This window comes from Capricornis sumatraensis, chromosome 10 (genome assembly GCF_032405125.1).
Source record: "Capricornis sumatraensis isolate serow.1 chromosome 10, serow.2, whole genome shotgun sequence".
In the NCBI taxonomy this organism is placed as follows: Eukaryota; Metazoa; Chordata; class Mammalia; order Artiodactyla; family Bovidae; genus Capricornis; species Capricornis sumatraensis.
Genome location: NC_091078.1, coordinates 43,665,001 through 43,677,376, shown reverse-complemented (window position 1 = coordinate 43,677,376; position 12,376 = coordinate 43,665,001). Strand labels below are relative to the sequence as shown.

Here is a 12,376-nt window from a genome sequence, read left to right as displayed (position 1 = left end):
CCCCTTAAAAAAAGAGGAATACTTTAAATGAGTACTTGATGCTAATGGCACCTCTAAATTAAACATCTATATATTAGAAAAACCTGTCATCACCTTCAGATTCTTCACTGTCTAATGATACAAAATCAACTCAGGAAAACCTAAACTTTACATAAAAGTACACAGTACATCTGAATGAAAAGCAGGGTGTCATAAAATGCAACAAGAAAAGTTAAAATAACATTTTTGCTGAAGTATACTATTTTTCTCCTTTTTATCTTATTTTCAATGCAGCTTTGATTCTTGCAGTAACAGGTCCCTACCAGCCCTGGAATTGTTTACGTAAGTCAGCAAAGAAAATGGACAACAGCAGTCACGTCCCACCCAGTGAAACACCTCAGAATCAGCAAGAAAGGGTCTCCTGCTGTCATGGGAGAGCCACAGAAGGCACAGCAAAGTCAGGAGTCCAGCCATTCGGGGCTCACAGCAACGGGGTGCTTACTTGGTGGATGAAGTCCATAAGGAAAGAGTGGGCTTTCATCTTGTCTTCTAGCTGGTGGAGAATAATCAAGGATGTGTTGCTGAACCCAGGTGCTTCTGGTGAAACAATAACAAGACAAACATATGACACGCTGGCTTGACAACAACTACTGCTACTAAAGGTTGAGAAAAATCTATACAAAAGGAAAGAAATGACCTTTCAATGCAATTATTAATTACATTACCCAAGAGGTTTAAAATTTATAGGAAACCTTTGGGGCTTTGATAAAATTCATACCACAGTTATTCAAAACACAAATATATTACTATTAGCTTCATCACTTTGTATTATTCTAAGCCTGACAGTTCAAAACAGTCAAAGAAGGTGAGCACTGCTGTTTCCTTCCCAAGTCTCCAAGGAGCCTATTGCTACTTACTAGGTAGGAAATTAGGGAGAGAAAGGATTCTTGAGACCGTTCCATGGTCCTTGGGAACCACCAGGTAGCCCAATGCTGCCTGGAGGGTAAGAGGAACAATCTGGAGAAGACCCAGGGCAGAACATGTGCCCACTTCTACAGGCCAAGGTTTGATCACTGCTGCTGTTAGAAAAACATATAATTTCTATTGGCCAAATTCAGGAGTTATGCTAAAATTATCATTTAATTTGGGGCCGGTAAGTGCCAAATGTTTACCTATGCCACCAATTTCCTTTTAGAAATAAAATGCTGACAAAGCTAAGTAGAGCTAATTAATCTACTTCAGACAACATGTAGGATTTGCTCCAATGTTTCCTCCGTTTCTGTTCTACTAGGCAGATCTGTTCTGAGCCCTTTCTGTGTGTGTGTGTGTGTGTGTGTGTGCATGTGCGTGCATGAGCGTGTGCGTGTGTGTGTAAGTAAAATAGATGAGGCAGGGTTTCTGTTGTTGCTGTTCCTTACTTTGGGTGTGCTGCATGGCTGGCAGGATCTCAGTTCCCTGACCAGGGACTGAATGAGGCCATGGCAGTGAACACTCTTGAATCCTAACCACTAGACCACCAGGGAACTACCTGCACTGAGCCCTTTTTAAAATCTGCTATAAAGAAAGTTACAAACTTTTACAGAATACTGAATTAATACTAAATTGTTACAGAAAATTAAAAAAAAAAAATGCACCAAGAAATGCCTGAACAAAAGAACCAGAATATTCTTCTCGAAACAGACCTCCCTGCAACATTACACTTCAGATGCTCTTACCCTCAGGCACAGACTCAGCCCAGCGCGGGTCAGAAGCTGGGTAGTCGTCCAGCAGGTCCACGCTGATTTGGGTGACAGCTTTGTCTAGCTCACAATCGGAGTCCAAATCAGAGTGAGAGGAAAACAGCTCATCAACTATCATTTGAGCATGACCTAAATCTTTTCTGAAATAAAATTAGAAAACAAAAGTATTACAACTCAAAGTACTAAATTCACCATGAAAGTTAATTGTGAAGTTAAAATCCCGTATGTTAGCCCAAAGTTTATCACTTTTAATAACATTTATTTAAAAGGGAGACAACAATTATCCATTCCTTAATTCAACAAATATATGCTGAACATTTACGATATGCAGGCTCTGGAGACAGAACAATAAACAAAACATCAGAGCACCGTCCCAAGACTTCACAAAGTCTACAGGAGAAAGGAGGAATAAGGCAAACAGGCGGTGGCACACACACACTCAGCAACTAACAGAGGGCCACAGGGCACGCGGAGGAGAAACGCAAGCCACCGGCGGGGCAGGGAGCCTTCCTGGAGGAGAACGTGCAGGAAGGCTGGGGTGACTGCAGGAGGGAGACACAGCGGCAGAGACAGGACCCGGCACACCTGCATCAAGAGAAGGGAAGGCCTGGGGAATGGCGATCACCCAGAGAGGAGAGAGGGAAGAAGGGTCCAGGGCAGACCTCTCAGCAACACCAGCAACTGAAGGACAGCGTGCAGAAGGTCTCAGAAAACATGTGACAGAGTGTGAGCCTAGAAGGAAACGTGATTTGTTCTAGTTTTAAAAGATCATTCTAACTATGCTATGGAGATGGGAGATCAGACATGAGGGATAAAAATACAGTGAGGAAGTTCCTGCAGAAATTTATCCAGGCAAGAGAGGATAGAGTTTCCACTAGCAGTAGCTGCAGCAGAGGAGGAGACAAGTAGATAAAGAGATACAAGAGAAAGAGATACAAGAGAAAGAGATACAGGAGGGAAATTCTGGCCATTGGTTGGATCTGATATGTAAAGACGAGTCTAAACAACTGAATGCGGCTGGAACATAGGCTAGGAAAGAAAGAATAATATTTGGAGAAGACAAGCCCAGTTTCAGATGTGTTACAATCAGCTGCCTGTGGAACACACAACTGCTTTTGGACATTGGTCGTCATACGTACTGGCCCAGGGCAAGGTAGATTTGTATTTCTTCAGCAAGTGAAGCCTGGGAAGGAGAAAACATTGGGAGTAGAGAGAGGAAAATCTGTAAGACAGTAACAACTGGAGACCACTTTTCAGGCAGTTTAGCTATGACCAGGAACAAGCAGAAGAGAGTCTAGCTCAAAGGGGACACAAAGACTGGTCTTTTTTAAGAACGGCATGTCAGAGATATAGGACAGGGTAACTAAGAAAGTGCAGTCTCAAGGGAAGCAGAACCCAGTGGCACTCGGAACAAAGACAGAGACGGGTCTCGGGAAGAACTCTTCTTCCTGCTCTCCAGGGAGGTAAGGAGAAAGAGGAGCCGGGATGCAGGTAAGCCTGTGCGTGGTGAGTACAGGGAGCTGGCCTCATGGCTTCTGTTCTCTCTGTGGAACAGGGGGCTGAATCAACTGCTGGGGGGCGCGGGGGTGGAAGGGTAGAGGAGAAATGGGGACAGAGGACGTGAAGAAAGGGCTGAAATGGTCTCTGGGCAGTACAGGAGACAGAGCTGATCAGAGACACACAGAGGAACTGCCAAAAAGTGTTAAAAGGAAGGCTGAAGCTGGAAACCTAGTTGTGCTAGAGGTTATGGGAATACAAAGTATACTATGGCAAGAGCACTCGATAATGTACTATTTTACTCAAAAGACGAAGTTTCTTAAAATTCTCACGAACAAGATTTTATATTTATACTGAGTTCAGCAAAATGAAAATCAAAAGAAAATTAATTTCAAAGAAACCATACTAAAAAACAGTAATGTTAGCTTTACAAAAAACTAAATATTTAAACTACCCACCAGTTTGGGCCCCATGGAAATAATCCCGGTTGTCACAGGCTAGGGGAAAAAGAATGCTACCAGCATCAAAAGGGAAGAGGCCAGAGATGCTGCTAAACGCTCTACAATTCACAGGACGGCCCCACAGCAAAAATTATCTGGCCTCAAAGGTCAATAGTGAGAAGACTGAGAAATGCTGCTTTAAAGGTATAATTCCATTTGTGAAAAGTCTTAATTTTTTAAAGACTATTGGCTGATACCATCTCAGAAATGATTACTTGTTAATCTCATGGTACTTCATGCTAAACAGTATAAGTAGAAGGCACAGTTGCGTTCGAAGCCCAATAACACCAGTCCTAAGGTTACTATACTTATCAGCACTTAAGGTCAGGGACCCCTTTTGTACTTAATCATCTTCTCCAGTAAAACATTTAGAAATGACTATGCTGGGCTGAATGGTGTTTCCCCCAAAACCAAGTACACTCAGGAACTCAGCATGTAACCTTACTGGGATATGAGGTTTTCGAAGATATGATCAGCTGAGTTATGATGAGGTTATCCTGGACTGGGGTGGGCCCAAAATCCAATGACTGGTGTCACTACCAGGATGTGTGAGGACAGGTGCTCAGGGAAGACAGCCACGGGTGACAGTGGAGACAACTGAGGGGTACAGACATGGCCCAGAGAGCCAGTGCCCGCAGCCACAGGAGCCAGCGAGGGGCAAGCAGTGGTCCTGGCCCAGAGTCTCAGAGGGAGCTGGCCCTGCTGGCACCTCCATCTTGGACACCAGGCCTCCAGATCTGTGACAGAATACATTTCTATTGCGTTAAGCCACCCAGTTTGTGGCAACTTATTACAGCAGGCACAGGAAACTAGTACAATGACTCTATTACCATATAAACGTTGAGATGAGACAAGACTGTCAGAGCTGTACAAAGGATAAAATTATACAAGATAAAATCATAGTATTAATCCAAATCTTGGCAGTCAGATTGAACACTATGCAATAAAACAAGATTAAAAGAATATTATATAAAAACAGAAACCAAAAACTGACCTGATGGTGCCCTCCTCTGGATAACAAACTAAGCTTAGCAGACCGTCACTATAACGGCCCAGAACTTTCCAGACATGAGCGCACCTCCCCTTTCAAGCTGAGAGGGCGCCTCCATGCACCAGACCACGAGGAGTGGAGTTACGGGACCATGAGCTGAGAGTGAGGGGAATGGAGGCGGTACAGTACGAATGTCTCTTAAAAACAAAGATCTGCTGAACCAGAATTCCAGAAACGATAAGCGGTCTGTCCAGTCTCACACAGCTAACTAGGGGCAGAGCAAAGGTTGGATCACAATTTTCCTGAGTGTTAATTCCAACATAAATGGAATGCACAACATTTAAGGAAGGTACCAGACACATACTATGCAGAATGTGTGTGGGGGACAAGCAGAGATGACTGTACCCAGTCAGCAAGTGTGACGGAGCGAGTGCAGTTGTCTGCTCCACCCTGTGCACACCCTCTTGTGAGCGTCCTCCCCCGGACCTCACCAGGGCCCCTGGGATATTAGTAACCATGACCAGATAGAGACTTGAGGAGTGCTCATGTAGCAATGCTTGCTCTCTCCTGCTCCTGGAACCCTGGGGCTTGAGAGAGGCCAGGGCAGCCTGCTAGATGAAGAGACACCATGTGAGGCAGACGGAGCCGACCAGCCAGGGCCCAACGCGGGCAAGTGTAGCCAGACAGCTGGCTACTGACCTCAGACCACGCACGAGCTCAGGCAGGACCAGGAAAACTGCCACCCCCAGCGTAACCCCGAACAGCTGAACTCAGGACCAGGAGCTGTATTAAGTAAGCCAGAGAGTTCTCTGGTGACTGCAACAGTACAAAACTCGACTGCCAGGCCAACACTTTACAACAGCTAGGATGACCTTGGTATGGAATCTCACTGCCTTCACATCCTACATAAAAGATGCTCACACGCTACCTCTACAACTGCCATTTCTAGTGCTACAGTGTGGCAGCAAGGGCAAGGGCTGTGTCACAGCATGCTCTTCCTAGCCTGGCTGGAACCCTCCCCCAGCTGCCAAAATCAGAACAAGAGCTTGCTAAAGTACTAAGCTCAGAAAAACACCACCGTGATGGTATCATTCCTTCAACTCACTCCCACTAGTCAACAGATAAGGAGCAAATGTCAGTGAAGTGTCCTTGGACATCAAAAGAGCCAAAATTTTAAAAACTTGTTATACCTGCAGAATTGCAGAAAAGCAGCTTTGAGCAATTTGGTTTTATCTTCCTGGGCAATAGTTTCATTCTTGGTAGAAGTATCAAAAACCACACTCTGTAAAATAATAAACTATAGTTTAGAGTTGAAGGTATAAGAATATTCTTAGTTACTGCAAAAAAATTAGACCAAGCTATGACGAAAACAACACAGACATACAAGCTGTTTGCCATACTCTCTATATCAATGACTTATATACTTAAGACATTTACGGGAACATCAAAGGATAATTAAAGTCCTACAGAAAATGTACATATAATTCAGGAATTATATTGTGAGTAAAATTATCTGGGGATTTCATCACAACATAACCTTTGGATAGGCTTACCCTTACATCACAGAGTAGATTTCTAATCATAATGGTTGATTTCAAGCTTAAAGAAAAACTTAAGAGAAATTTAAAAGGAACAGAATACTGTTAAGATAGCTTCAGAACATATAGCAGGACTGTGAAAACTACATGATTACAAAAGAATGAAAGTTTTTTAAAAAGTTACTTTCTGTTGAAACTGTTACTAAATCATTTTCATTTTGAATTACACAAAAAGTCTATATACTTTACATATTCTTCAAACAGAAATTACTCAAAAGAGTGTTAATGCTTAAAAGAATCATAAAAATCTCATAGATTATGAGCTTCAAGATGACAGTGAAAAAAATGACAGTTTTTACCCCACTCTCCCCTCAAAAATCATCCCAGAATACCAAGAAGAAAAAGAGACTCAACCCCCCACACATCTGTGGTTCCAGCTACACAAAGATGGAAAGCAGAGGAAAGAGTGGGGAGGAGACCTGGCAAACTCGAGTGGTGTGGTGACAGATCCCGAGGACAAGGAGCAGACAGCAGGAACAGGGTTTCTACATGTGACTGGGCAAAGCTAGAGAGAAAGACATTTACAGAGCTGCTGGAACATGATGGGAGATTAAACCCAATATCAGACAAAAGTAAGCAAATATACAGTTGGTCCACTCCAAGCATCACATGAAGTTGTACACTACATTAAAGAAATATAATCAGCATACTGCTTCACTCTGGACTGTAAAACAACATTCACATTGCCATTAGATTGGAAAAAATGTATATTGGAATGATAAAGGCAAGGCAGAGGAGTGTAAGTTACCCCAAGTCCTCGTCTTCAATAACAGGAGGTCTACAGATGATGAAAAATAATGAATGAGAGACAGCAATATACACATATTACTTAGAAATATGGAGGAAAACACCAAAAAAATAAAAAACACCTAAGAGACTTAAAAGTAGTTGCTTCTGAATAAGAGGACAAAGGAAATGAGAGAGATAAAAGAACATCTTCATCATAACTTTCAAAACTGTATGACTTTTAAACATTTGTGGGAAATAGTCCAATAAAAATGTTTAAATCCTTTGTAACAGGTTTTCTTGGTAGCTCAGTGGTAAAGAATCTGCCTGCAATGTGGGAGATGTGGGTTTGATCCCTGGGTGGAGAAGATCCTCTGGAGAAGGAAATGGCAACCCACTCCAGTATTCTTGCCTAGGAAATCCCATGAACAGAGGAGCCTGGAAGGTTACAGTTCATAGGGTCGCAAAGAGTCTGACATGACTTAGCAACTACACAACTACAACAAAATCAATTATATTAAAAAAAAAAATTATGAAACCATGTTACCTCATTGCCTGGTCCAGCAACTGAAGATGCTAGGGAATCTTCAAGATCTTCTGCTAATATGGACACATTTTCCCTTGAAGTAATAGACACCAATCCACTGTTTCTAGAGAAAAGGATAGGTATACCCCCGCAGGAACCAGCTCCTAAAATACTGTCTCCTAAGAGAAAGAAAAATACGCAAACAAATACATATTACCAAACAATACCCTCCTAAATCTACTTCCCTAAGCAGAAGATCCTGCTGACAGCCCTTTACTGTGTTACTCCTACTCTGAACCCAGTTATAGCCCTGCATCAAATCAAGGCTCCTCGCTATCTGCAGAGGCAGGCTGAGTCCTCCATGGTGGTGTGCAAAAGCAGTGAGTACAGTGAACCAAACAAGAAAATCGTCCCTTCTGCAAGACGCAGAGCAACAGCTCGTCAATCCTACTCTGACTTACTGAGTAAGCCAAAGGGAGGGCAAGGAAAAGGTCTAAGCTTGCCTGCAGCCTTAACAGCATCTCACCCAACCAGTCAAGGCTCTGGGGCTGGGACCATGCTCACCTGGATTTTGCCCTTTGCCCCTTCAGATAAATACTGTCTGCTTATTTTTCCTACTCCTGGTTGGCTTCCCCCAACACCACCACCCCCGCCCCCACCACAGCCCCCTTGCATGAGTCCAGTGCCTGGGACTCTTCTCACCCAGGGGTCTGAACAAACTTGTTTAAAGAATATCAACTCAGAATAAGTCATTCTTACTGACCAGGAACAAACAATTACTTCTCTGAGCATCAGTTCTTTCTTTCTTGGCCTCTTCTGGGGAAAATGTTACTATTTTCTGTCTATAGTAAAACTGGGCTCTCCCACCCTCCCAGTTTCTCGGCAACTGTAGGTATGGCACTGAATTACCACAGGTAGCACACTTGAAGCAAAGCTTCTGCAAAGAGAACAAAAACTTCTCAGAATGACTAATGAGTTCCTGATCCTGCTTTCCAAAACCGATTACCCACCTTGTGTATTAAAAACAATTTTCTCCTGAGGAAGAGAGAGCTTCCCAGTCCCTGTGGAGCACATGTAGACAGCACTTTCAGTGTACAGACAGGCAGTCTGGCTTGAAAAGTTTGGGACCATCAACCGACATACAGTCAAGTCTTCAGACTGAAAATTACAGATTATATTTAATAAGAATTGAAACAAAAAATACTTTTGTATGACTTCATAATTCACACTTTTGTACACTATCTCATAAAAATGACAAAATAATTCACGGATTATCCTTGTTAAAATTACCTGAGATGATTTACAAAACATGACAGAAACAAGTTAATAAACATCAATCAGAGAAATCATTTGCTGAGTTGCAAATAACTAGCAAAGTTTGAAAATATTTCCATGGTGGTAAGATTTCAACTAAAAAGCCTATTAACAAACGTGAGAAAGAAAATAAAATTAGTTCATTATTTTAGAATTTAGATATACTTTTAAAACAACCCCTGATAAATACTGTTTCTTTCTTCACTGTCCAGATATCAAGCATAAGAAAACTGAGTTAATTTGTTCATATATGAAATTAGACAAATAGAAATAAGGCTTAGTAAGTCATAAAATTAGCAAAAGCTCAAAAGGATACTTTGTTTATTAAAAGAATTTTACAAATATAAAAGTGGAATCCCATAAATTTTTAATTCTCAAATTGTCTTCTTTATCCCTTTCACATTGTCTGTGAAAAATTTTAACACTGAATGTATTTTTCTTGTATAATCAGAACACATTAAGGTTTATTTCTGTTTGAAATAAAAGATCAAATTAAGATTTCCTTACAGTAGTCAGTTATGCAAATTGTATTAAGAATAAGTTCAATAGAATTAGATACTACTTGTGTGGGCCTCTCCTAAATAGCAGCAGTTATTAAACAATGTTAAATTGCCATCAAGAAACTTAACATTAGACAGCTTGTCTTTTTAAAAAATTTACTTATTTTTAATTGGAGGATAAATGCTTTATGGTATTGTATTGGATTCTGCCATACAGCAACATGAATCAGCCACAGGTATACATATGCCCCCCCTCCCTCCTGAACCTCCCTCCCACCTCTCAGCCAATCCCAGCCCTCTAGGCTGTCTCAGAGCATTTGCATCCTCGGTGTCATACAGCAAATTCCCACTGACTACCTGATTTTACATATGGTAATGTATATGCTTTAATGCTATTCTTTCAATTCATTACCCCCCCTCCCCGCCCGCCCCATCCCCTCACGTCCACAACTCTTGCCTTTTAACTATTCACATGAATTTTAATAAATATATAATACAGTTACCTACAAATATAATCCTATTTGAGCAAAAAGCGGATTTTTCTGCAATATATAGCACTCAAAACCACAGTCCAATTCCCATAAAGTTTCTTCCTATTTTTCACTCTCCAGTTCATCGTCAATATTTTCTTTCTACTCAGTAACACACAAATGAAAATCCCTTCACAGAGCTGCAGGAGAAGCACACTGCTCACTCAAGGGCTCCCACTCTCACTTCTCTTTAGCGGAGGCTGAACAGAGGATGAGTATGAGATGGCAAACAGAATGCAATGCCTTAACACTAGCTATTTAAAATGTATTTCTGGGAATTCCCTGGTGGTCCAGTGTGGACTAGGGCTCTGCTTTAGCTGCTGAGGGCCCGAGTTCAATCTACAGTCAGGGGATTAAAAGCCTGTGGCTAATGACAATAAATAAACAAAGGGGTTTTACTTTAAAAAATGTATTTACATGTGACTGCACCAGGTTTTAGTTGGGGGTGTGTGGGATCTTTTATTACAGCGTGCAAACTCTTAGTTGCGGGATGAGGGATCTAGTTCCCTGACCAGGGATTGAACCTGGGCCCCCTGCATTGGAAGCACAGAGTCTTAGCCACTGGACCACCAGGAAAGTCCCCCAATAAAGATTTTTTTTTTTAAATTAAACGTATTTCTAAGCCTTACAGGTGAATATCTCAAAGAATCTGACCTTGCAACGGTTAGGGAGAAAAAACTCAGCAAGTTACTGTCACTTGGTCATTTAGCTTGTTAATAGAAATCTTACCTGAAAAGGTGGGTTATACTGAGTGACTTCCACAGTCACTGAATCTGACATTTGGTAGCCATTATCTTCTACTGTTATCAGAGAGTAATAGACAAGGCAGGGGCTGTCTGCCAGGTGCCATGCTGCTGCCAAAATTAGGAGCCCATCGCTAATCAATGAAAAAGAAAGATATACTGTCTCTTTGGAAAACAGTTTGGCAATTTCTTAAAGAGATAAACATGCATTTACCATATGACCTAGCAAGCCCAGTCCTAGATATTTACCTAAGAGAAATAAAAACTTATCTTCACACAAAAACCTGTGTACAAATGTTTATAGTGACTTTACTCATAATTGCTAAAAATGGAAACAACTCAATATCCTCTAACTGCTGAATAAACAATCCTGGTAAAGCTACTCAGCAGTAAAAAGGAAGGAAACACTGAATGAATATCAAATTCATCATGCTAAGTGAAAGAAACCAGACTCCAAAGGCTTTATACTGTATGATGCCATCTACACTATAGGGACAGAAAAGACATCAATGGCTGCCAGGAGCTGGAAGTGAAGGAAGGGGTTGAAAAAGGAGTGTGAGCATGCATACTCAGTCCTGTCTGACTCTCTGTGACCCTACAGACTATAGCCCATCAGGTTCCTCTGATCATGGGATTTTCCAGGCAAGAATACTGCAGTGGGTTGCCATTTCCTCCTCTAGGGGATCTTCCCAACTCAGGGATCAAACTCGTGTCTCCTGCATCTCCTGCACTGGCAGGCAGGTTTGTTTTTTTTTTAACCACTGAGCCACCCAGAAAGCCCCTGACAAAGGAGTACAAAGTAATTTTTGGAGTGATAGAATTGTTGTGTATCTTGATTATGGTTGTTGTTAACTGACTATGCACTGGTCAAAACTCACCAAATTATACACTAAAAAGGGTACAAAATCTTTACTGTATGTGAAATGTAACTCAATAAATCTGACTTAAAAAGACCAACAAATCACCAAACACAGGGATTAGCAGAGTGCAGCTCTCAAGTCAAACTGAGCACAGGTGAGTTTCTGTAAGCGAATCTGTCCTGCAAGGCGGCCATGCCCACTTGCCTGTGTGCTGTCCACGGATGCTCTACTGCTACCACTGGTAGAGTGGAATAGCTGCAACGAAGACCACATGGTCCCTACAGCTTAAGAATATAGTTTTGGACCCTTTACAGAAAAGGTTGCCAACCCCGATCTAACCTGCTTTTTAAAGTTTACTTTTGTACAGAAGAAAAGCATTTTGGTTTTACCTTTAATAACTAATCATAGAACTGCTACTGTATATTCAAGCTGCTGTATAGGTGAAAACAAACTTTTTTCCATCTTAAAAATGTATGTGGTCCTCTTAAGTCTAGCAAAGTTGTTGCCACCAACCTAAAAAAAATTAAACGGTCTCTAATCTCAACTCCTAAAACATTAAGGAGCATTTTTAACAACTTTCATTCAAGTTTCAGAAATATTAACAGGATGGCAAGCACTCTCTACTGACAACTAAAAATAACAAAGCAAGCTACTGACTAGATGACATGCACTTCAAATCAAGCAGTCCCGACACAGCTTCATTTTCCTTCTCCACTGTTCCCTTTTCCCAGCTCCCCAACTCTTATCATTTCTACCTGAATTCCCTCAAAAACTTCAAGGACACTGGTCCAAACTGGAACATACTGGCAGTGACCTAAACAGCTCCTGGATGAGGGCGGTGAGCAAGGCCACAGAGAACAGTCCTGAGAGCCT

General features: G+C 41.7%; 1 protein-coding gene and 1 non-coding gene across 2 annotated transcripts in view; both read right to left on the bottom strand.

Moving 5' to 3' along the window:
• Positions 1 to 12,376, bottom strand: part of NUP133 (nucleoporin 133) — a 55,213-nt gene that overhangs the window by 27,992 nt on the left and 14,845 nt on the right. The window contains exons 9-14 of the mRNA XM_068982375.1: positions 10,630 to 10,777; positions 8,567 to 8,714; positions 7,578 to 7,735; positions 5,897 to 5,988; positions 1,695 to 1,858; positions 482 to 576 (exon numbers count right to left, since the gene is read on the bottom strand). Of these exons, the coding sequence (XP_068838476.1) occupies positions 482 to 576; positions 1,695 to 1,858; positions 5,897 to 5,988; positions 7,578 to 7,735; positions 8,567 to 8,714; positions 10,630 to 10,777 (805 nt within the window). The remainder of the gene's footprint in view (positions 1 to 481; positions 577 to 1,694; positions 1,859 to 5,896; positions 5,989 to 7,577; positions 7,736 to 8,566; positions 8,715 to 10,629; positions 10,778 to 12,376) is intronic.
• TRNAG-UCC (transfer RNA glycine (anticodon UCC)) lies at positions 10,404 to 10,476 on the bottom strand. The gene has a single exon. It is a non-coding gene; the product is annotated as a tRNA-Gly (tRNA).